Consider the following 25369-nt stretch of genomic DNA (forward strand, 5'->3'; position numbering starts at 1 on the left):
AATACAAAGAATGAGAAAGATATGACATTAAAAATATGATTTTTAGAAACATCCGAGACATTCAAAACTTTCATGGGAGCAGTAATTTAGTCAATATTTAAGCAATATTCAAGAAATATCAGATTTTTCAAATTTCTAATCTAGTTCTTTTTTGTGCTTTATGGACAGTTGAGAGCAAATACACAACAGACCATCCCTTAATTGAATAAACTGACAATCCCAGTATAAAAGATTTTTTAAACAGTGTTTGCCTATCCTTGATCAATTGAGTACATTATCTTTTCCTACTAAGCGCATGACTGCACCTCTGCAGTATGATTCAATGTTGCTTTTAAATCATAGTATTTGGATTACAAACAATGAAATGAATAACAAACAAAAACAAATACAGATTTTATTCTCGTATCTATCAATTCTAAATAAAAAACCTGTGCAGAATACTGAAGAAACTTGCTTGAAAAAGAACTATACAAAAGCATTTTTTGAACAGGTTTACAAATACAGTGTGTTTCAAACGGGATAAACAAACACATCTCAGAAGCACTTCGAAGTGAGAACACTCAATGTCGACATCATTCCAAACGGGAGAGCTTTCAACACATTGTGTAAAGTCATTTGGACCTGTCGGTTACACCGCTTATAAATCTGTTTAAAATCCAATAAATGTTTCATTTGAGAAAATACTACCCTGCTATACACTCGAGTACATTTTAAGTGCATAGTGCACAGATTGATAAAACTCTGTCATCATTTACTCGTCCTCGAGTTGTTCCTAATATGTACTGACTACCATAGTAGGAAAAATGATAATGGTGGTCAAAAGCCCCCCAGAACTGTGTGTTTTTCTACATTCTTCAAAATATCTTTCTCTGTGTTCATCAGAACAATTAAATGTATACACATTCAGACAACTTGAGCGCGAGTAAATAAAGACAGAATCACAATTTTTGGTTGAAATATCCCTTTAATTTAAAGGGCCATTATATCCCCCTGAAATATTGTCATTTTAATTTTGATTCTATCATCCTGTTTATTTCTTACATACAGTAAACAAATAGGGAATAGGGAACATACAACCTTGCATCTTGTGTTGTGTTCCACGGTAAAAAGTACACCATGGAGGTTTGGAACGACGTTTAAAAAAATGAATTTTAATGAATACATACGCGAGCACAATATCCTTTCAACCATACATTAACTGACATGACTTTTGTGAAGAAGACGTCATTCCAAGACAAATCAAGGATAAATATGTTAATAGAAACCCTTCAGATTTGTGTAAATGAAATCCATCGAGACATTCTTCATTTATCATCTGAAGCTCCTTAACATACGAGACATCGCTTTTCTACCCCTGGTTACCCTGTGAGCTACAATCTAGCATTTCACCATATGCTGGGCGGGTAGTGTAATCAATCATCTCATCTCCTATAGCAACTGTCAGCCACGCCGTGCCATCTAGGGAGTACACAGCCATGTATCAATTTAACCCCACCTTATTCCATATATAGCACATCTGGATGATCGCGCGAAAGCAAATCACATCCTGTCTGCACCGTGCTGGTGCGGTATTAAATCATGCTGCTTTCCAACCCGGATCTGACGTCTCGTAATACCCCCCCCAAAAAAACTGTTTTGTTTAGTGTTGTGTTTAAAACAGCACAATCTCTATGCCTAGTTAAGGACACATCTTTTTTTAAGTTACTTTGACTTAATCTTGTGTTGTCCATTTTATTTATTCTACACAAAATGACTCATAATATGTTAAAAACATGATACGCTTTTATTTTTTTGACACTGAATTTATGTGGAAAGCGACACGTTGAAATTCGCGTGCGTCTGTGTTCTCCAGGGCAGACAGCTTTCTGACACACGGTGCAAATGTGATGAATAAGCTTCTAAATGTGCTGCTTGTGCACTCCTCACCTCCCACAGTTTCCCATTTAAAAGCATCTACAGGGGAAACTGCGCCTCCGTCCGTGTGGCGCACATCTTAACTCAGACAAATAATAACAAGCAGAGTCGCTCTTTCTTTTCGCTCCGCTAAAACACTGTGCTTCCAAGGGCCATGTCTCCTTTTTACCCCGTGGGTGCCTTGCTCTCATTGTCTGACAGAATGATTAATATAACTGAAGTTTACATCACAAACACAAGTTCAGAGGCAAGAGTCGTCGGTGCCATTCTGCCGGGTGCCTTTGAGTGGTGGCATCATTAGCAGGGAATGATCAGGCATGCAGTCAAACAATCAAGATCCAAGCATGATCTGAATATCAAAGCGGGTTCAAAAACAACCCTTAAACAAACAGACACCCGTACACATCCTCTTCCAAGAGCTGGAAAAGCACACACAGGCGTACATTAAAAAGGCGAGACGGGAGAAACATCTTAATATGATATTGAGCGTTCCCGGTGCTCAGAAGCGTGAGGCGACAGCCCATAACTCACTATGGTTTGGCCAAATCCTGCTATTAAGAATCCTCTCGCTGGGGGATTCATAGCGACAACCACTGGTAGCAGTCATCTTACGGCTCATGAAACCCCATTAACAGTTGTACATCGTGCTTCATTTCACTCTCGGATGAGCGGCGGAATGGATGACTACAGGGGAAATGATAGAACATTTGGACTTAAGTCAAACTGCAACGGGCTTATCAAATAGAGGACTACTGGAGAAGCCGACTTATGTTCACACACATTGATAGGAGTCAACTGCAAAACTGTTTTGCTAACTGCCCGAAAACAAGTTCTCAGTAGACAGTAGTGAAGTTTTATTACTCTCAACTACATTTCTTTACTTCACCACATCATACTTTGTCACTATGTCACTTTAATTCTTAAGTGCATTTAAAATCTACCACTTTAGTAGTCCGAGTAATGTGACATTAAAATAACTGTTAAGAAAAGTGTGTTATTAACCGCCCAGCTGATAAAAACATCCAAGTAAATAAAATAAGTTATCAAAATCTTGGAAAATTAAGCAGGACTCTCTGCTCTCAAACGCTGGGGGCGTGTCCGGCCGTTGGCGCTGAAGCAACGCCCACTTACGTCGCTCAAACCGAGTCTCCAGTCGGCTATAGACCAGTGGTTCTCAAACTTTTTTGGCTTAAGTACCCCTTTTTCATAATTTTTTTCAATCCAAGTACCCCTTGACCACACAACAACATTATACTTTAAAATACAGAGAAATTAAGTCAAACCTTTATTATATCTAAATTTATACAAAAAAATATGCATCTTTGTGTAGTCACTTTCCAACGTGAACACACCAGGACACGCCCCCTTGCGTGCCAGGGCACGTTCCCCTGAGTGGTGAAACACGCAGCAAAATGCTTGCGGAGAATAGGAGAATCAAAGTAACTGGTACTAAAACACACAATTATTTGACGAAATAACAAGCAGCTGGACTTGACGGTGATCCTTATGACGTCCCTATGACTTACAAACGAATCAGGTGTTCTTGGACACTGAAATGTTGGACGGAATTTCGTTTCCTGATCTTGTAAGCAGTCATTTTGCCGAGTGTTTTACCACCCAGGAGGGCACGCTCCGGTGGCTCACGACACGTCCATACCCTCTACAGAGATCCTGCAGTCACGTGACATTTTCAGTTAACACCTCCATGCTGGCATGCAAGAACAACCGAGAGTAAATATGGAATGAACGGCGCCAGCATGAGTTTTAAGGCAACAGAGTTCACTTCGCACTTTAATTCAAAATACACAGAGATATGAAACTTACATAACGGATCCCTATAATGTCCCCGGGTGCTTTTAACGTTTATAAATAAAGAAACAGATAGTTTTTCTGACCTGCAGGATACTAATATCTACAACTACCTCATCCACTTTTCATCGTCCTGTTCCAGAGACCCTTTAAAAGCCTGGAGTGGTAAAAATTGATGTGAATTTTGAATTTGATATTCAACTTTGGAGTATAAAGGCTTCAACCTGCTTTGTCGTCATTGGAAGGGTAATGGCCACTTCAGATAACACAATGTTTTTCATCTGTTACGATGTCACCATGTCAGATTTAGTCATTTTGACTTTGAAAATCTTGACATGTCGTTCACAAGAACTATGCGTGTCCTCCCTGCGAGAACAGGTTTTTGTCTTTTGCGACGTGGGTGATGTTGACTGCGCATGTGATGTCATTGAGTAGCATTACTATAACGACTGACTGAACTTCGGAAAGAAGCGTCTGCATTATAAAAATAAACCATAGATATGGGAATTGAAGCAGCGTGTTTTGTACTGGCTGTTTTGTCATTAGAAAAGCGCAAATAAAGAAAAAGATCCTGATAGTGGACATGTTCCTGGATTGCAAGATGAGGACAGTATGGGTTGTCCATTGAACAGGGAGAACTTGGTTAAGTTATGTTATGTTTAGTGTCAGCAATTATCCGTCAGCATTTCTCTTTTTAAATTCTGTCATGGTAGTCCCTCGAGGAAACATTGTATAGACAAGAGTACTGTTTCCATAACTTTACAAACTTTTCCTCCATTACATTTTCCCACCTAGCAACACCACTGTCTCTTTTGCACTTCACCATGATTGAATGTTGTGTACGAAAGTGCTTCAGTGAGAGCGCTTCTGTCCTGTTTTTCTATTGGTCAACGTCACTCACGCGCCACAGCTGTCGTGAGCTCATGATTAAGCAGACGCCTGATGCTAGGGGGAGGGGCCATGCATGCTTGGACGCTCCATTGCATCATCAATCCCCCATTTTACCCCCGCCCAAAAAATCCTGAACAGAGAATAGGTGAAAAACTGTTTAACGGCTTAACTCCACAATTCAGTACAACATACTTCTGAGTCTTTGTAATGTGTTTCATCAATATATTTCTAACATCTATAATGTGTTTAGAAACAATTCTCAGAATTCTTTTTACCCGGACTTTAAGTATTTTTACTCACATTTTTTTAGGGTACCTAAGAATTCAGAAGGAAAAGTGTTAATATACCAACCACATAAATGTAATAGGGTTTAAATGTTTTTATGAGAAGTAGTGGAGTAAATAGTATTATAAACAGCATGCTTCATAATGTAGGGAAGTTAAAACACTTTTATAAAGTACAGATACTTGAAAAAAATATACATACGTGGAGTAAAAATAAATTACTACTGTTTACCTCTAGTTTTAATAAAAGTGAAAATTGTTTGTGTGTTTAATGTTAATGATTCAACTAATATTGAGTCACCAGCAAAAGTAATATTTGCAGGTCAGATCAGGTAAAAAAACAACTGCAAAAATAAGGTTTCATTTTCAAACTGAATGTAGATGTACATTTAAAGCAATTTAAAGAATTTTATGACAATTATTTCTATAGATGGTTTCAGTGGCAACAACATAAACAAACTTTATGTGGCCCAAACTTTACTTCCGCTAAACCTCCAAAAGAATCAATAACTGTTGAGTAGTTTTAATTTAATTTAATACAAGTAATATATTCCACAATAAATATTAATATAAATCAAATGTAAAATAAATTGTTATATTATATCCAAACACAGACAGGAAGTTAACTTCAGGCCAGGTGCGTGTGTCCAATGAAGGCAAGAAATCAGCTTTTGGTCTAATGTCTACTACTTTTCACAGTATACCTACAATAAATAGTTGCGATATGAAAGTGATCGGAATTGTGCTGTTCCATGGGATGTTGCTTTGTCAGTATAGTCAAAAAGCTCAACCAACAAAGTTACGTTTTAAAACTGCCGAAGGGTAAAGGTATGCATAATTCAAGATAACGTACCAATTGTTCATTTTGCCTCCGGACTTAACCAGGAATAAAAGCAAATATACGTTCCTTGACAAAATTAACCCAAAACAACTGAGAAGCAACTGAGTTAAAGCAGTTTTGTGAGCAGAAAATTGTGGAAATTCATAAAATTCCTCTCAATTCGGTGTGTGCTGTCAATGGTGTTCCCAGCCGGGTCCTTCACAAATACGAAGGACACATACTGAGCGCACTAGTAATATAGTCAAAAAGTCATGCAAACAACTGAACACAGTAAACAATTTGGCCAACAGGACTATCCACAGAGGTGATCATTCTGCTCCAAAAATAGACACCGCAGAAAGGGGCACATCTTTAAAGATCAAGGTGACACACTTTTCCAGCTATACTGTGGGGGCTCTCCATCACAAGCTCAGGACATGTGAGCCGATAGCCTCTGAGCTTTGGTCACAGGGCCATATGCTGCCTTTTTAATTGAGAGGGACTTTGGGAGGAAAACCGTGTGCTGCGGAATGAACCAGCGTCATTCAGACGTCTGTCGGCGTTTAACAAGGGTTCTCCAATCCTACGAGAGTTAAGGGAAGAGCGTACGTTTGACACCAGCCAAGATGTCCGTGTTTAACTAGACAGAAACCAATGCAGAGACACATGCAGTATTGCAAGTTGCACTCAACTCATTACCTCAGTATCTGTAGACTCGTGGAGACACTGAGCTGCGGGTGGCCGTGCCGGCCGCGGGCATCTGAAGGGCCGCCCTTCGAGGCTTCAGGACCCATGCTGCGGCACCCACCGAATTAATTATCACATCTAATGTTGTTCGCTAATTAATTGACGTTTACAGCGGGAAACGACTCCAGCGATTCAATGCAATTAATCAGTGTCAAAGAATAAATGAAACCCAGGATGTGATTACCATTGAAGGCTACACCCAAAAATTGAATTTTAATGGGGCGTCATTTTTTTGCCGTGTGTACATGCCACATTGGGCTCTGAAATAACGGATTGGTCGGGAAGTTTACGAGCACATATAATGGCACTGGAGACGATGATGGTTAAATAAGCCTAATTTGTTAGTCCACGGATGCTTAGTTACATCCACGGAAATGACAGAAAGATTATTTATTAATTAGGAAAGCCAATTAGCAGCAGAAAGGTTTGTTTCGTGCTCTACATTCGCTACAATGTTCATGCACAACTGGATTCCAGCTGCATAATTCCAGGGTAATTATCACCGAAGCCGGGAAACTGCTCAACTTGGTTTGTAATACAAGCGGTGAATTATGAGGGATGAGAAATGTCAAATTGCCTTAGCAACTACAAACCGTTTTCTTTTGTTGTAACAAATGAGGGCCTGAAAGCTATGAAACAAGTCAAAAGTCAGGAGGTGAGAAACGCTCTCTCCATTACAGCAGAGATGTGCAGAAACAACAAAGCTGCTTCTTTTCTCCAATTAATTCTGAATGGAATTAACAATTTGAGAATATTCTTGGCATTCGGTAACTGCAGTGTGATGGCAGACTGAACAAACTGTAAAACACAAAACTCGCACATTTGTTGTCTCTGAAAAGCATGAAGAAGAAATAAAGATAAAAAAGAAAACATAAGAGTGACATTACTTACAATACATTATAGGTATGTATACAGTATATGCATATGTATTTCCAGACTCATGTCTGTTAGATACTGTATATTAATGTATATGTGTCCTATGGTGTGACATAGCAAAAAGAACAACAACCGAGTATTACATTGTTTTATAGTATTAATATTTATCATATAAAATAGCTTTGTTAGTTTTTTTCAGCATTTTTGCCATCACACCATGGGACAAATTTGCATATTAGTCTGTCAACTACCTATATATGTGTGTCAATCTCTTATATACACATTTTGCTTGTTTTCTTTTTTTATGTACTCATATGTATATTATATATGAAACTTTGGTTTTAAAATGAGACAACTCTCATTTTCAAAAATGATGTTTTTTTATTGCGCATTCCAATTAATATAAATCAAACTGCAGTTGGTTTGTTTTGATTTAAGCCATAACTAAAAAAATACAGCTAACTAACATTTAAAAACATGATTATTGAAAATGTTTAAAAACGGAGTTAACTCATTTTGGAACCAAACTCTTAATATACATTTATACTGGCAATACTGGGAAATTTGGGAGAAATATAGTTGAAATATAGACACGACAGAACTTGCAGCCATAGTTGGCTAAATATGGTTTTGGGAAAACGCATCGTTACTTGAATGCACAAAGCTGAACACAGGAAAGTGATAAATCACTACAATGTGTCAGCATGCAGACACACACACACACACACACACACACACCTCAACGTTACTTTGAGGAAAGTACTGACAAACAAATCATTCAAAATTAAGACACAGACAGGACTGTGTGTGTGATGTGACAAAATAAATTAAATCAGAATTTATATGAAAGCATAACGCTGGAAGAATAAGTATTGAGCTGCTTAGGTAATCCATGATAAAAATGTTGATGCCACCCGCTCGGGAACCGACAGAAAATGAACCCCTGAAGGTGTGACCTCCTCTTCCAATTACTGACAGGCCTTATAAAGTATGGATAGTGGTTTCCCGATGTGAAGAAAATATCCTCAAGGAGCTCCTGTCATAGCAAGAATAAACTGTGTTCTGTATTCTGAGGCCACAATAAACAAACATGCAACCAACCCTGAAAGCCATCAGACTTCGTTTTTTACGCTGTGGTTTATTGAACTGAATTTATTCATTAAAAGATATTCCTTGCAAATAAGCAAACAAGTCAAGTCCTGGATCAACATGCTAATGTGTTTAATGTAAGCTTGTGTCTTTTTTTCCAAGTGTGAATAATTATTTATGAAGAATTTTGCTCCGGGCTCTATTTTCCAAAATACAGACTTTGCCAGGTCGAAAAACACATTAACCTATTACTCCAGAAAGTTAATTTCTTGAAGGGTTTAAAATACTGAGAGATAGTGGATTCCAAATACCAGACACAACAAATGCTATATCACAGAATATTTTTTTTGCAAGTTCACATATCAAAACTATACTAGTGTAAAAGAGTGTCATCAAATATTTTTTCTTACCAACTGCAGAAAGCAAGTGGTAAATAAAATGTATTTAAAATCTATGTGTGTGCAGGGTTTTGAACAAACGTGGCAGCAGTAATGCATCAAATGATAATCTAATGATAGATCAGTTCTACACAAGCATTTATCTAGACGCGCTATGTGCACTTTGACTTTTTAAAGAGCCTGTTCTGCTTTCTGGATTGCACGAAAACCGGAATTGCAGATGACTTCCAGCATCCTCAATATGCCAATCATACAAGTGCAGATTTATGCGTTTTGCATTAATAAAACAGACACCACGTGCAAATAACTCTAAACCACCATCAACCAAAAGCACTGAAGATATCGATCGGTTCCACTAGCACAAATTAGGGATCTTTGGTGAATGACCCGGCAAGGTGGCGTCTGCACACATGAGCAGCAATGAAAGAAGATCAGCGATGACAGAAAAATCTCATGTCTTTTTTTTTACTTTGGTGGCCTCTACTACAGCCGCAGAACGTTCACAAAGGCCTAACTTGATTGGATCCATCCGATTAAATCTGGACCGTGTCACTTTTGTGCTCTCTGCGGGAGCTGCATTCAGTAGATTTGGTGGGCACGGCCAATTCTCAAGAAGTGGTACAAAATCCTTGTGTCAGCCATTTTACTCGACTCTACAGTCAGCCTCTTTGTGTTTGATGATCAATGGCATCTATTCATCCCTCGTTCACCACCCGGCATCTGCCCAGCAAGCCGTAGCACCTGTGGTGTTTTTCCATCATGTAATGCGTTTTGAAGTGATTCCTTTCAGAATTTTCATTCACATTGCCACGAAACTGCGGCGGAGAGCGGACGCCTTTGAAAGAAGCCCCAGGCGCGGTTTGTGCCACAAAGACAAGTGTTGCTTAACCCCGATACCCCCACTCGCAAAACATCTCCATCTGTGGGCACGGATGCGAGTCACCACATTCCCCTTCGCTTTATCTAGTACGAAATCTGCTTAGCGCCCGTGCGCTTTCTACCTGCATTCCAATTAAATCAAGATGTATTTGCTTTTCAGAGCTCCTGTGCCTGCTTTCTTCCCCATTGGAATAATTGATGGAGTCTTCTGGTCCGATGATGAATGACTTCCCAGGCAAAGATGAATAGAAAGATGAATGTCTTGCCCTGAGAGGGTTGGGAAGATAGGCTTCAGGAGTGCTGATACAGTGACAAATACACTGACCGTCGCAACAACTCGGCCCAAATCAGCAGGGGAGGTTGGCGGAGGCCTGACAACTTCAACGACTCGCTCGCGTACGTGCCACATGGCCGTTCCGTACCCAATTACCAAAGCTAGTGACTAATTTAACCTCGGGTGTGTTTCACAACTGATGCGTCGAGACAGTCGGGGGAGAAAGCCGGTATGATGTATTAAGGGCATGAGCGGGGAACAAAAGCTTTTCTTAAAAGAGCTCAGGCATTTCTTACCCCAATTCTTTAATGCCGGCACAAAGAATGTGCCACAGTAAGCAACAAAAACACTTTGCACAAAACATTTCTTTATTATACGGGACACCTATGAACCTCAGGAGAAGGACTTTGGAAAAGGGTTTCATTAATTGTTATGTGTCATTACTTTTCTGTCATTCTTCTGTCTGTTGTTCCCGTGGAACACAAAAGGACAAAAAAATACAACAACAAACTTTAATGCAACTTCTAAAGTGCTTTGAAATCCTTTCGGACCTTTACAACCAGTGGTGACTATGAACTATTAGGGAAAAAGCTGTATGAAGGATTGTTTTTATGTTTTACAGAACATATAATGGCATGCAGGCTTGGACCAACCTAAAACTAATGATGAGAGAATTTTACTTTTTTTGGGGCAACTATGCGAGAGAGAGACATTTGTAACCAGAGGTCGTATCTCAGACACATAAAATAATGAAACAAATCACGTTTGTATCCAACGCAGTAAGGGCCGGAGTGGAGACATGGTCTCTGGAGAGCTTAACTTTGGATGTAATTAAACATCTAGATGGCATACACATGTCTAATATGACTAATGAGTCGTGCATTAGGGATAATTTGCGGTTCTTGCAATAGTGAAGCTTGAGGAGCATCAGGTGCAGGAGTAATGAATCTGAGGGGCTGAAGAGCTCGAACCACCTGCCTCATAGAGTCCATCCCCCAGGCCTGGAGCGGATTACACTGCATTGGAAAAATAACCCACGTCTTTACAGCCGATGGCTCAAGCGTGACTGACAGAGCTTGATAACCCGGTTTCATCTTTCCTCATGTGTCCAATATGACCTCACCTGAGTCTCACCTGATGCTACGGCCATTATATCAGTAGTCCAGCTTTGTCAGACATAGTTTCACTGAGAGAGAAGATGCACCTGCACCCTCTGGAAGCTCAGGCGATATTATAGAACCCGCCATGACCATCCCGCACACATGCGACCTTTAGACTGGATTGCAAATTGGAGTTGAATGCTAGATGGGGAATCAAGTCGGCCATAAAAATGCTATAAAATGTGATAAATGCCATACTCGCCTTGTTTAAATTTAACGCAGTGTCAAATTAATTGTGTAAAAACTTCAGTATGCCAGGAGCATCTCGGGTACGAAGCCACATGCAAATTTGAAGGTAAGGGATGCTTAAATAAAGTACTTAAACAACAAGATCAATGTACAAACTGTAGAAAACAACAAGTACATAACGTTTTTATTCTGTATGGCCTTTCCTGTTGTGTTTACATGTAACATTATGACTCTAATCCTTCATTTCCCAGCAGTCTCATATGAGTTGGAGCCAAAGGGGAAGCGTCCTATGAAAGATGAAGCATTTTTGAATTCTCACTCATTTGTCAGGACAAGAATTCCCCCTCCACCCTATTTTTTTCTCATTAGCACCAACATAAAAGTTGACCCCTCTGTATTCAGGGCAAGCGGTTGGCGCGCAAATAGCTTGTACCGCGGTATGCTCCAGAAACAAGTCCGATTGGTCCTCTAATGAGTCCTGACAGAGGAAGCACATCCAGAAGCGACCCCTACACCCCCAGCAGATCTAAAGCTGTGGTTGGAAGCATAGTTCCTTTTTATTATGACATATAGACTTACTTGCATCATGCCTTTGAACAAACTAAGCAAGCATGCAGTGCATTCTATATCCTTTATTCGAAATACATACAAATTTAATTTGAAATATTTTAGTTGGTTAAGAAACTACAAACGCTGTTTTTGCAAAACGCCCATGAACCTACGTACTAGGACCCTGGGGAATCCCTGGGTGGAGTGAAGGAGGAAACTTATGATTGAGTGAAAAAGCGTGAAACCAAACAACAAATAACAAAAATTGGATGACAAGAGTCGCTGTTACAAGCTAAAAATGCAAGAATTTGACATTTATTCGATACAAACAAATTTATTAGTAGACGTCTTTACTCCACCAACTGTGTGGCATCGTCAGCTAGATTGCTGAACCAACTTGGTTCAAACGATTGATCTCTGACAGAGTTACTACTGTTTCGGGAAACAGTCCGTTGGCGACCGGATGGGGGGTGTCTGGAGACACAACAAATATGAGAGATGTTTAACTTTATATAAATGAGGTGCGACTTTTGGGAGCGACAACCAATAGGAGTGAAGATCGGGGCTAACGTGATTCTTCTCTCAGCTCCTACAATGAGCATCACCAGTAGTGGGAACGCAATGTCCAGTCCACGAAAGCGTGCGCGTGCTATAACGTTTGTTTGTGTTGTTTTTCTTGATGTTTTTCTACACAGTGCGATGCAACAAAAGACAACAGAACGCATTAAAACGTATTATAATTTCGTCCACACTGGATTCGGTGCGTTGCGACTGTCGTGTCTGGTGTAGACACGGAGTTAGACTTATAAAAAGTAGTTTTAAAAAAAAATCAACAGCTGTGGGGTAGCATTTTGTTTACAGTACATAGTTGGATATTTGTTCAAATACCCTTCATTATTAAGCATCTTTAGCATAATTCAGTTCTTTAAGCCCATAGAAGTCAAGACACTGAAGAGTTTCCATCTGTCGTATGAGTCATTAAATACAAAATTGAAGTCCTTTGATGCAGTCATTGATGTTGCCGGTGAAGTAGCAGTATTTATTATCTACAATATCGAAATGATCACTAGAGCACTCAAATAATTTCATTCAACTACCTGAATATAAAAAAGCTGTTGGTGTAATGTACTCATTTCATCAAATGAAGCAAGAACCGAATGACTAAAGCTTTTGTCCTGGTTATTATATTTTGAAGGTACAAACTGATTTATCAGGTCTTGAATAATATATTATGATTATACAGTGTAAAATGTTTAAACATGAAAAAGGGTTCTTACCGGTTAAATACTCCGGATCGGGCACCGGGTCGGACAGCTGCTCGTGGCACTGGGATTCATTCGGTACGGATGCCACCACCATACCATCCGGGAGCTGCTGCTCGATGCCACGGGCAAAGTTTTTCTGCCTAGGAAGAAAATAAAACTTAATAAAAGATTAAGTAACCCGAATGTGAATACATAGATACAAATAGACATTTAAATGGCATATTATCTTCTTTTGGTGCCCATGGCTTCTATATCCAAACTGGATGGATGGATATAGAGTCGGAAAAGATTCCATTAAAGTTATGAGATAAATGGGAACATTTTCAATAGCGACAAGAGTTGATATACCATAATATAACACGGCACAATAAAAATGGAAGATGTAGTTCAAATACGGTGTGGAATATGTTTGGGAATATTGAGCAAGGCAAACAGTTACTATATATATATATATATATATATATATATATATATCTTAATAAAATCTGCTCCAACACTTTAGACTGTGGACGGAGAAAGATAATACAGTTTGTAGAAGAGAGGTTAAACAAAGGAACAGAGATAAAAACCAGTTTAGCTTTAATGCAATATAAGCAAATAACATATACTGTATGCAATGAACAATAAAACTGATGTGCAGAAATAAACCAATCCAGTACAACAGCCGACCAAAGATGAAAAACTCACAAAGATTCACAAACACAGCATTCACTTTTTCCTCCACATATCTTACCTCAAATCAAGGTGAAAACATTCTTTGCATTTATAATATATAAGATATGGAAACGCAATGTTTAGATGGAAGAAAGGAAAATATGGAGCAGACCGTTGCTTTATTCAAGTCAGCAAAAAAACGCCTAGAAAGCACACGAGGGAAATGTGCCGAGAATGTGAAACGTGGTACACAGGAGTGGTTCTTAAATGAGCAAGCATCGAGGAAATTGTACCACACAACATTATGCAATCTAAATCTCTCCTCGAGCATTACTGTCATATCTGATTTCACAGGAAGACTTCGATGAGAGAATTATATTATCTCTGAATATATAGAGCTGTGTATAAATAATTGCGTCTGAACAGAAAAGACAGAGGTTTGCGAGATGCGGTTTATGTAAATGCGGGAATGAAAAGTAGCTGGCAGTGGAGAGCGCTGTCATTTACGTTCACGTTTTTGGAGATCTTTAGTGTTAAATACCAGATATTCCTAAATGATTCAATGGTACTCGCAAGTTTTCTTGAAGAAAACTGTTATTTTCTTAGCGCAATATTAGCGATATATTCATTCAGCAGATGCTGTTTCAAACCCATTTAAAAATATGAGGGACATTTAACATTTAGGGAGGCAACATCAAAATTGTCAATTAAACCTGACGTAGAACTCGTTTGCTGAAAGGTACACTGGAGCACAAACTGCAGAAATTTCTCTAGGGAATTCCTCCCCACATCTAATAAAAAAATGTAAAAAAAGTTGTTTCCCTTGTCAAACTTGAAATACACGCTTCAATAGATACTTGCCTATTGCAATATTAATAGCTCATTGACAAGCATATTGCTTGTCAAAGGCACATCTGATAAGAGGTTTCCTGTCCCATCGAGGCAGCGCAGCTAAATAGAAAAGTGCAAGAACGCAGGGGCCAGTAGTTTTAATGAAAATGATGTATACGCTTCTTACGTTTCTGAAATTGATACTGGGCTACAATTATGACTATAACCTGTGGGAATTGAAATATCTGTGTTAATAAAATCTATATACATTTTAAATGCAAGCTTCAACTACAAAACTGTCTTATAGCACACCATTTTACTTTTTAAAGTTCTTACTTAACTAAAAAAAAACTTTTGACTTTTAACAGCATTAACACAAAGTAACCACGGAGAAAAGCAAATTAGTATGAGAAATTACAAACGTTAAAATTTAAGAGATAAAATTACACGTTCTCTAAACTAGCCTCACTGTGTCATAGGCTGAAAAAAACACCGCACACACATTGGAACACTTCTAAGAGAAAAGTTAATTTTCTCTTTTTTATAAGTTTCAACATTTAAAGTGAATAACAGTTATAATGTATGGAAAGTCTGCAATGCTGTCTAGCGAAATTAAAATTGTATGGGATGCTGTTGGCATCATAGGTGGGATTACCTGTCGAATGACACTAGCAACAGAACAATGTGCAATTAAATGCAAAAATATCTGTCCAATGATACAGCTGATGAAAAAATGTGTAATACATATAATGATGCATATTTGATACAACCATAAAGCCATCTAGGGCACCATTGACTTCCACAGTAGAAACTATGTTTGTCAAAGGCACTCTAGAACAGTTTGCTATCCCACATTATTTAAAAAATATTTATACAATATTTTTCTACTATGGTGGTCAATGGTGTCCCAGAACTGAAAGTTGCTTAAATTCTTCCAAATATCTTTCTTTGTGTTAATCACAACAAAGACATTTAAACAGATTTGGAAAAACTTGAGGGTGAGTAGCTTGTAATATAATTCTTATAAAAAAAATCGTTTAATTATAATTATAAGCCATTTCAAACAAAAAGGTTCAAAATAAAGTTAACTTTATTTCGCTCGATATTCTATTTTTGGAGAGATAATGAGTTATCCAATTGTCAATGAATATAATTAAGAGATGATTTCATGGATAATTAATCATAATATACGAGGCAGAATAAATTACTCTACAATGCCCGAATTTTGAGCTGGTATTTTTAGCTAGTTAAACAAAACACAAGGCAGCAATTACCAAGTTTTTATTGACAGCATTAATATCACAGTAGTGAAAACCCCAAATTAACGTTCCGAAGTGGCACAAATTATAAGTGAAAGTTAGTAAAGTGTCGGCACAGATGAGTCATATGAAGACTGTCCTGGCTTCAGGCTTTAAGAATAATCAGTCAGTGCATGACTCGTCTGATATTTTAATTTAGTGCAGGGAATAAGGTAGCACTTTAAATCTCTTAGCGTGTTAGGAAACACCCAACTGGGAGGTACTCCTAATCATGATTCTGCAAACTCCTAATGATGAGAACAAAGGGCACTAAAAAATTCATTAAAACCACCTCAAAGCATGCTGGGAGGGAATGGGAGTAAAACTGGTTAAGGCTGGAACCCAGAGGAGAGGCAAAGTAATTAGGAAAGGCTACATGTTTTAGCCAGATAGTCTCACACGGATAAGAAACTGAAATGAAACCCTGAACAGCAATACTAAAAAAGAGACCTGATATGCGGGGAAAGGAGCTTTAGCCGGTTCTGCGTACCTGTATTTGGAACGCTCTTTAAAAAAATCTGTGTGTTGACTTTAACAAAAACCGCAAATGAGTTCTGCTCCACAACAGCACACAAGTTTCACTCCTTCCTAAGAAAACGAGTGCTGTTCAACAAGGTAAAACACGTGTATTTTACCTTTTTCTTTCATTCCATGTGTCACTACATGCTTGTGGTTTGAAGCTGCCATAAAAATGTTGAGCAAGAGGGAGTTTGTTGAAAAAACACAAGATTGGCACACTAATGGTTTCCGTCGAAATGACCATATACGATGCCAATTATTTGTTGGAGGAGGTGAATTCTACTTGCAACATGCCAGATGCTACATCTCAAAAGAGCACATATGATTAAAAGGATGAGCACAGACATGCAGTTAGCTTGAGAATGCCAGGATGAACTAAATTAAGCAACATCTACATTTATGCATTTGGCAGACACTTTTAATTAAAAATTAAATCCTGAATTTTGAACGGTACACATGTTCGCTGGGAACTGAACCGGTGATCTTGGTGTTTGCAAGCGTCACGCTTAACCACTTGACCTACAGCAACAGAAGACGGCATCTAACAAGCACAACAGTCTGGAGATTCGAGAATCAAGACAGTACAACTTATTTTGCTTTAAGGGCTGTTCACGTTACAACAATAACTATAAAAAAATGACGCTTTAAAAATTATTCTTGTTTCAGCAGAATAGCAGGGTTTCCACCATAACTATTACGATAAAGAAACGGAGAACGATATCGTTGGGATCGCTTTCAGAACCATTTTTTTCCAGTTGATGAGAGTTTCTGGCGGATAATGTGTTACCTTTGGTGAATTCAACGCAGGTTTTATGTCTGAATTAAAGATCGGAAAGCGGTTTACGACGTTATAATATATTTGTAACATTTATGAGTCTAAGCAAGATGGAAAAATGTATTCTTTAACGTTACATCCCATACACGAGCGCACCTTCAGCCATCAGAAAGAGCTTCCAGCCTTTCCTGTCATATTTTGAAGTTTCTAAAAATTCTTGAATCAAGATGCTTTTTCTGGGTGAACAAAATGAACTGTCTTGATAAAAAAATCATTGAATTTGTGTTCGTGTTCGTGAAGCAAAAAAATCTGCCAATCGGGTAAGAAAAATAATAAAAAGGTTCACTTTTTTTTACTAAATTCAAGATTATTTTGCTTACCCCATAGGCCAATTATTTTTGCACAAATTCACTGAAATTTCATTTTTTTCCCAGTTATTTTCTAAGGTTATTTTACTCATCAAGAAAACGCATCCTGATTTATTAATTTTTTGCAGTGTACAGAAAGGGCTTACGTATAAAAAATGAAACATGGCTGAATAAAAGGTGTATTGCATAACCAAACTCACTGCTGAAGGTATAAAGGTTTGGCAAAAAAAGACACAATATTTTGGTTTAAATGCAATGATAATGTTTAGCTTTCTCTCGCTCACATTGGTCATCTGTAAAATGGAGAAGTAGTCTTTCTGACCCACTGTCAGAAGGAGTTGAAGAAAACTTTATTTAAAACGTATGGTGGCTCATTAACTGGCACAGAGAAGTTGCTCATGTCGTGGCAAAGCTCAGAACTTCACACACTTCTGTGTCTCCAGAGTTTTCACATATGAGATGGTCTTTGCGGGGGATAGAAACTTCACCTAGATAAGATTTTAAATTTCAAGGTGTTAATGGCCCATGTTCAGCTCAGATGAGGCTGTGGAAGATAGAGAAATAACACCTTCCTGCACCTGTGCTTACATCCACGCAGGCAACATCTACAGATTAAAAGAATAGAAAAACTGCTCAATGACTTGATGGTTCAGAGGTGAAACACACATAATAATTAACAAACCGGCATGATTAACCTGAGACGCGACCAAAAGTGTAAAATACTCAATTAAAAATATTATTATGCATTTTACTGCTAAAAGATTTTGTAGGTCCATTTACACATTTTGATGTCAATTGTAGGTTGTATGCGGTCCAATGAATAACAAATACAATCGATTTATTATCACCTTCTATAGAATAGAGAATGAAAAAATATGAAAAATACTGCATACTATAGTATTTACTATGATAAATTATACTTACTGTAATATACTATAGACCAGTCCTCCTCAATTGGAAGACCGCAGTCCGGATACGGACCTTTGCTGAGTTCCATCCGGACCGAAAGACATCCTAATAAATCACACTTTTGACTATTTTTGTTGTTAAAATTGCGTTGCACGTCTATTCAATGGAGAATAACATTACACGTGCTCTCAGGAACATTTATATATATAGATTTTTTGCCGCTTTAACCTCTAATATCTTTATCTAGCGCCAGACGCACTTCATTTTAACCCTTTCGGGTCCGCGCGCATTACTTCTTTCGCACAAAGATGCGCCGAATGAAGAGCAGCCAACACGTTTATTTTAATAACAGTAGTGCAGACACTCAGAGCAGGTAAATGGACACACAACAGTAAACAAAATGCATCTTGTCAGTCAATAACTTTATTACCATTAATATAAACTAAAAATATTCATACAAGTTAAATTTAATACAAATTGTTATATTATATAGACCGGGCCAGGCACATGTGTCTGATGAAACCATCTGTAGTATTAACTATAGATTGAAAAACTGTAGTTTGGTTCACTACTTACTAGACTTTAGTAACGTTAAAAAACACTGCAGTATCTAGAAATCTGACTAAAGTTTACTATTCTAAAGGTGGAAGTGCACATAATTCACATGAAAGGCGTACAAATTGGTAAAGATTACATTTAGCAGATGCTTTTATCCAAAGCGAATTTAGGAAACAGCGATATGTCACGATGGCATTAAGACAATAAGTGCTTATACCAGGTAACTAGTTTTCACAAAAGCCAGAATAATTGACTGTTGAGAGGGAGAAAGAGAGAGGATGGTTTTTTTTTAACACTTACCTGTCAAGTATTCAGACAAGAGATTATGTTTTAAGTTGTTTTTGAATGTTGTAAGATGTGGTTGACCGGACTGAGTTTGGAGGAATGTTTCACCAGCAAGTTGGAAAGCGATTTAGTGCCCTTTTAAGATGGCAATACAAGACAAGGGACAAAATGTGCTTAGATTTGCCACATAAGGAAATGATGCGGTCAAAAAACTGCATTTCAATATGAACCCAACAATTTTTCATTAATACTTCCAGGATGAAAGGCTAAACGCAATAACATTTCCCTCCTAGTTCCCTGGTGTCCTCACTACAGTCTATTGTTTTTCCGCTTTAAAATTAGGCCACGTTTACACGATGAAAAACGGAAAAGTTTTTCCTTTGCCTCTTTGAAAAGTTTACCGTACACATGACAGCATTATCAGAACTCTCTGCATTTACACGGATCCAGAATAACAGATAAAAACGCTGTAGTATGCACGCCAGGCCAGTGGATGATGATATTGTTGTGTAACGAAACAGGACGTGCCTTGGCACATACACAGTTATAAGGCCAAAGTGCTTTTTAATACCGTTGGTCAACGTATTTAAAGTCTGGCAAAGTAAATAGTGTGTCTCTGCTGTCTTATTGGTGCAGCAAATCCACATTTTGCTGGGGAAACATTAGTACGAGCAATGAGAGTTCACAGTACGTCAAGACGTCGTATTGTTTTGGCTATCCTCCCAAGGCCGAGCGCAAAATACGCATGCGCGTGATGTCATCAGAAAGCTCCGTCTTGTCGTTTACATGGATACGATAAAGGCGCCGTTTTCAAAAAGTTGCACTTTGAGACCCGTCTTCAAAAGTTTGCGTTTGTCAGTCCCCATAAACACCGTTTCCATCTAAACGAATGGCAAATACGCATAATTTTTTTAGCATTTTTTGTTGAAAACGGTCTTGTGTAAACGGCCCCTTAGTTTACAGAGAATTATGGTCCACCATCGGTACCTCATGAAGTCGCAGAAATGGCACAGGAGTTCTTACATGGACTTTCAGAGAACTCTGCCGACCTAAAAGCATCATTCCTGAACTGTTTTTGGGCAAGTTCTCAGAGAAAATGTGTCGCAACTTCATGTTCATTATTAAACATCATGAAACTGTAACCAAGCCTTTTAGATATGCCTCAGAACATAAAAGCAGCTGTTGTGTGACAGGCCAGACTTGTGGGTTGTGACTTTTGGTGAAGAGCCAAAGGGAACACACGCCGGTGCACGTTTAAAATGGAATAATAAAGAGCATCAGCAACTCTGGATCGGTTTTACCTGCCAGTCGCTCGCTCTTTTCCCCCTTGCATCATTTTGGATAGACATGAATCTCACTTTACCTCACTTTATTCTCTCTGAGAGATGACTCAATTCACCAGAAATAAATTGCACCCGCGGATAGCGACGTGTATTTGCACACACACAGGCTGCTTTATTTTAGTGCCCAAATCGCTAAAAGAATTATGCAAATCAGGTAATGGGACAAACATAGCTGAAAAAATTACCTCATCTCGCATGCCACAAATTCCCATTTTTGCAAGTTGAGTTTTGCTGTCTGCAATGAGGCTGAACAGCGACTGAATTGGCTTTTTAGAAATGCTTAAAGTACACTTCTGAATGTAGCCAAAGCCCAAACACAACACTCCTCTCCATCCTTTGGTAAATTGCTTTTGCTATGATCAATAGAAATGAACATAAACATCTCCTTTAAACAAAATTGTGTGTATGCACGCTCTTTCTACATGCAATGATAAGAGAGCGGCGACTGCAGAAGCCACACTGACTTGTGTGAATAAGCCACATTAGGTATTATCTATACATAATTGTGTGTGGTTACACACAAAAAAAGAATGCCAATAATATAATGTGTTTTAATGTAAACAGTGGCGGAGTCATAAGTGAATATGGACGGGACCTCCTCCTCATGACTTCTACTGTGCACACTGTGGCTCCGCATGACATCATTGGCTCAACATGTCAGCGGCCATCTCTGGGAAGTTTTGCCTTCATTTTTCTACATGGGGTGTTAAGCTAGTTCAATTTTAAGTCAAAATAAATATAAAATGGAATTGCATTTTGTAAAGCCTTAAAGGGATACTTCACCCAAAATGTTTATTTTGCCATCATTTACTCACCTTCTAGTTGTTCCAAATCTGTATAAATGTGTTTGGTATTATTATATATATATATATATTTGGAAGAATACATGTAACCAGACCGATTTTGCCCACCACTGACTCAATCGTAACTATCAAAAGTGCCCCAGATCTGTTTGCTGTCACACAATCCTCAAAATGTCTTCTTTTGTGTTCAACGGACACACTATGGGAGTCAATGGGGGGCAAAATCTGTCTGGTAATATAAGCGTTCTTCTAAATATCTTTCTCTGTGTTTATCAAAACAAAGAAATGTATACAGATTTGAAAGAACTTGAAGGTGAGTAAATGATGACAGAATTTACATTTTTGGATGAAGTATACCTTTAGGTAAACCTTTTCTACACGCGCAAAACACATTTAGTGGTTTAATAAACGGAATTTCACTAGATTAACATGGCAAGTCTAAACGTTTAATGTGATGACAATACGTTGATACGTTAACACATTTACGCAACTTTATAAAGGTGTAGAAAATAGGTAGGTAAGACTATTATGAAAAGGTTAAACAACAACAACCAACCTGAGCTGAGTCTGATGTATAATGGTTAGTAAAAATCCAAGGCTCAGTAATCTATTTGATTCAGCAAATTTCAGCGATTTATTCACTTTTTTATATCCTTCAGGAGTCTTTAAAAAGAAATCTCATATTTCGTGGTCAATCTGTTTGTACAATCAATCAATCAAACAACAACTTCATCCCATTTTAAATAGAGTACAGATAATGATAAACACCACTGCATTAAGCCTTTCTGCCACTCATTGGGTGTGACTAGCTTGACTTTCGTGTGCGATGATGTCATGTGCATATCCTCTATAGGTCATTAACCCCGCCCTCTCCATGTAAACGAACGAGACAACAAAAATTCAATTACACTTCAAATAATTGTTTTACCAAAATTGGTTTCTCCCATTTTAGATGTCATAAAGCGGATGTATCTTCAAGTGTTTGTTTTTCCAATTAGTTTGGTTATAATATGTAACAAAAGGCATGGCAACACAATTTGTTTGTTCGTGAGTCATCAAGGATTATGGGTGGGACTTTGATACCGCAACTCCACCTCGCCCTTATAACTGTGCAGACTCAGGATCCAAATGACGTCATCAGCGCAATATGTCAGCGGCCATATCTGGGAAGTTTTGGCTGGGGAGCGCGTCGTACATCTTTTTTACGGTCAGTGATTGCAGCTTTAATCAAATTACAAACATCTAACAACAACACTCATCGTTTTTGTCAAATCCTGTACTAGACAAGATCAACCTTCCTCAGTTAATAGAAAGGCTTGCATTTATCTCAGAAGGCAATCAGTCAGGAAAGCGTCTTGTTTATCCGCGCAATCTTTAAAGACAATCCATTCCACACACTAGAAGATCAAACAACATTTCATTTCCTGCCCCGATCCTCAGCTCTGAAACGAATTGTCGCAGCGCAAGGACATTCTATGAAGGATTAATGAACTTGGTTCCTCCTTTTGTTCGGCTGAAGAGCCGCCAGTTTCATCTGGCCCAATTAATCCCCATTAAACCAAACTTGCTTATGGTCACTTTTAATTTACTTCTAACCATTCCACATAATTAGCGCTTACATTAGACGCGGCCGCTCAAAAGGTGCGAAAAAGCAGCACGAGAAACGAGTCATGGGGCACGGGGGCCAGTGGGGCTTTTCAAAGGCTGTCTTAACCATCCGTCTCTCCGGGTTACTCCAAATGAGATCAGAGCATTTGAGATCTGGCTCCTCGATAATATTAACTTTCCCCCCTTTCTCTCTGTTCCTCTGTCGCTCATCTCCTCCCCCTGCCACAACGATACAACCACGTGGGGTACATGGATAAACGGCAGCAAGAAAGTGGATCAGGAAGCGAGCGTGTGCTTCATTTAAGGGCCCGTCTATGACTTTTACTGGTGACCGCGTTGGACATCACACTGCAATAGTAATTATAGCAGCCTTCAAAGAGAGTCTTTCTGTGATGTTACATATACAGTGGTGATGTTTTCACAGAATGTGTACTTTTGTTAATTATGGATGATAAGTTTAAATATGGATATTTAAAAATGACAATTCCTTTATCATTTATTCATTCTGATATCTTTCTTTCTGCTGCAGAACACGAAAGAAGGTATTTTGAGGAATGTTGCCAACCAAACAACATTGACACCGATTGACTTCCGTTGTATGTACTCAAATCCACAAAGACATTTCTTAAAATATATATTTGGTAACACTTTATTATAAGGACCAATTCTCACTATTAACTAGTTGCTTATTAGATGCCTATTTTTAGCGTATTGGCGGTTTATTAGTACTTAAAAATCACATATTCAACATTAACATTTTCTACTTACAAACTATTAATAAGAAACAAATTAGTAGTGTACTGAGGCAAAAGTCATAGTAAATGGTTTATTAATGCAGAGAACTGGATCTTAAAGTGTAACCATATATGTTTGTGTTGTACAGAAGAAAGAAAGTCATATAGGTTTGGTATAATATGAGGGCTAATAAATGACATCAGCAGTTTTATTAAAAAAAAAACTCTTGGTACGACTGATTGCAAAAACAATCCACATTCCTCAATTTCAGCACAATCTTGCCATTAAAGGGGTGATTCGGCAGAAATACGTGTTTTTCTTTGGTGTGTTATAAGTTTCCCATGCATGTATTAGACACGTAAAATTGCAAAAATGTAAGTGTTGGTACAAAAGATGCTTTGTTATCTAGAAGCGAATGCTCACCCAGACCTGCCTGAAACTGTGTCACCACACCACACAATACGATTTGACTAAGACTGCCCAAATCTAAACACAAGTATGGTTGTTCGTATAAATCTCATTGTACGGCCGTTGGCGCAGCCTGATGTTCCGAATATGGTAAGATGCATTACATTTCCGTGCAGTATTTGACCAATCACTACGCACTAGTGAACTAGCCAATCATAGCACACCTCGCTTTTCAGAGCGATGAGCTGTGTAAAATATCACCCAAAATGGAGATACAAACATGCACCGTATGTGAAAAATACAGCATTTTTTAACATTCAATCGTGTATACACATTGTATTACATCTAAAACAAACAATAATATTTGTTTTAGCAGCGTCAAATGACCCCTTTAAGATGGGCGACTGCAAGTCAGCTGTCACCCCTGGCAAATATTAAAGCTCATCATTGCTTCACCTGAAAGTGGCTTTAAGGATCTGTCCTGATGTTATCTCTTTGGTGTGGTTATTGTAGCCGTAGAAAAGGTCCCCAAACACAGTCTGGTTGGCGGGGATGTCAGCTGTATCCCCACAGTCCACTCCCTCAGTGCACGCCTCTGACAGCGGCTGACAGGAGCGGCCATCTGCTCCTCGCTTATAATCTTCAATACACCTACACACAGAAAGCGAAAATAATGAAGACAGGACAGCAGACCACAGAAGACAGAAGAGTAATTGTTTGTCAAAGAAAGATAATACTTTTCACTATGATATAAGTCAAACGTTTAGCTTCTTCTTTTGTGTTTGCTGCGTTTTCGAAAAATAGTATAATTACGCAAGCGTGAGACAAAAAGTAAAATGTTATGAATTATTCGTATTAACTTTGTTTGTCCTACTTAACTTTGAGTCGTAAACCATTAAGAAATCACATTGTACGACAGGTTTGGCATTTGAAACTACTAAAGGTAATGATCCGTCACAAACATTCAAGTTTGACAATTCTCTTTGTTTGTTCAACACGCTACCACCATTTAGCATCAGCAAAACAGTATCATCCTAATAGTGTGACACATCACAAGAGTCGCTTATATTTATGGAACGTTGAAATGCACCTGTCATCTCAGATCTGCACCCCACCAGCGACAGTAAGATA

General features: G+C 38.3%; 1 protein-coding gene across 6 annotated transcripts in view; it reads right to left on the reverse strand.

Moving 5' to 3' along the window:
• Positions 1 to 25369, reverse strand: part of astn1 (astrotactin 1) — a 214977-nt gene that overhangs the window by 81795 nt on the left and 107813 nt on the right. For all 6 annotated transcript variants that reach the window (XM_056742685.1, XM_056742684.1, XM_056742686.1 and 3 more), the window contains 2 exons: positions 24695 to 24889; positions 13157 to 13284 (listed from right to left, as the gene is read on the reverse strand). In XM_056742685.1, the coding sequence (XP_056598663.1) occupies positions 13157 to 13284; positions 24695 to 24889 (323 nt within the window). The remainder of the gene's footprint in view (positions 1 to 13156; positions 13285 to 24694; positions 24890 to 25369) is intronic.

This window comes from Triplophysa dalaica, chromosome 3 (assembly GCF_015846415.1).
Source record: "Triplophysa dalaica isolate WHDGS20190420 chromosome 3, ASM1584641v1, whole genome shotgun sequence".
Lineage (NCBI taxonomy): Eukaryota > Metazoa > Chordata > Actinopteri > Cypriniformes > Nemacheilidae > Triplophysa > Triplophysa dalaica.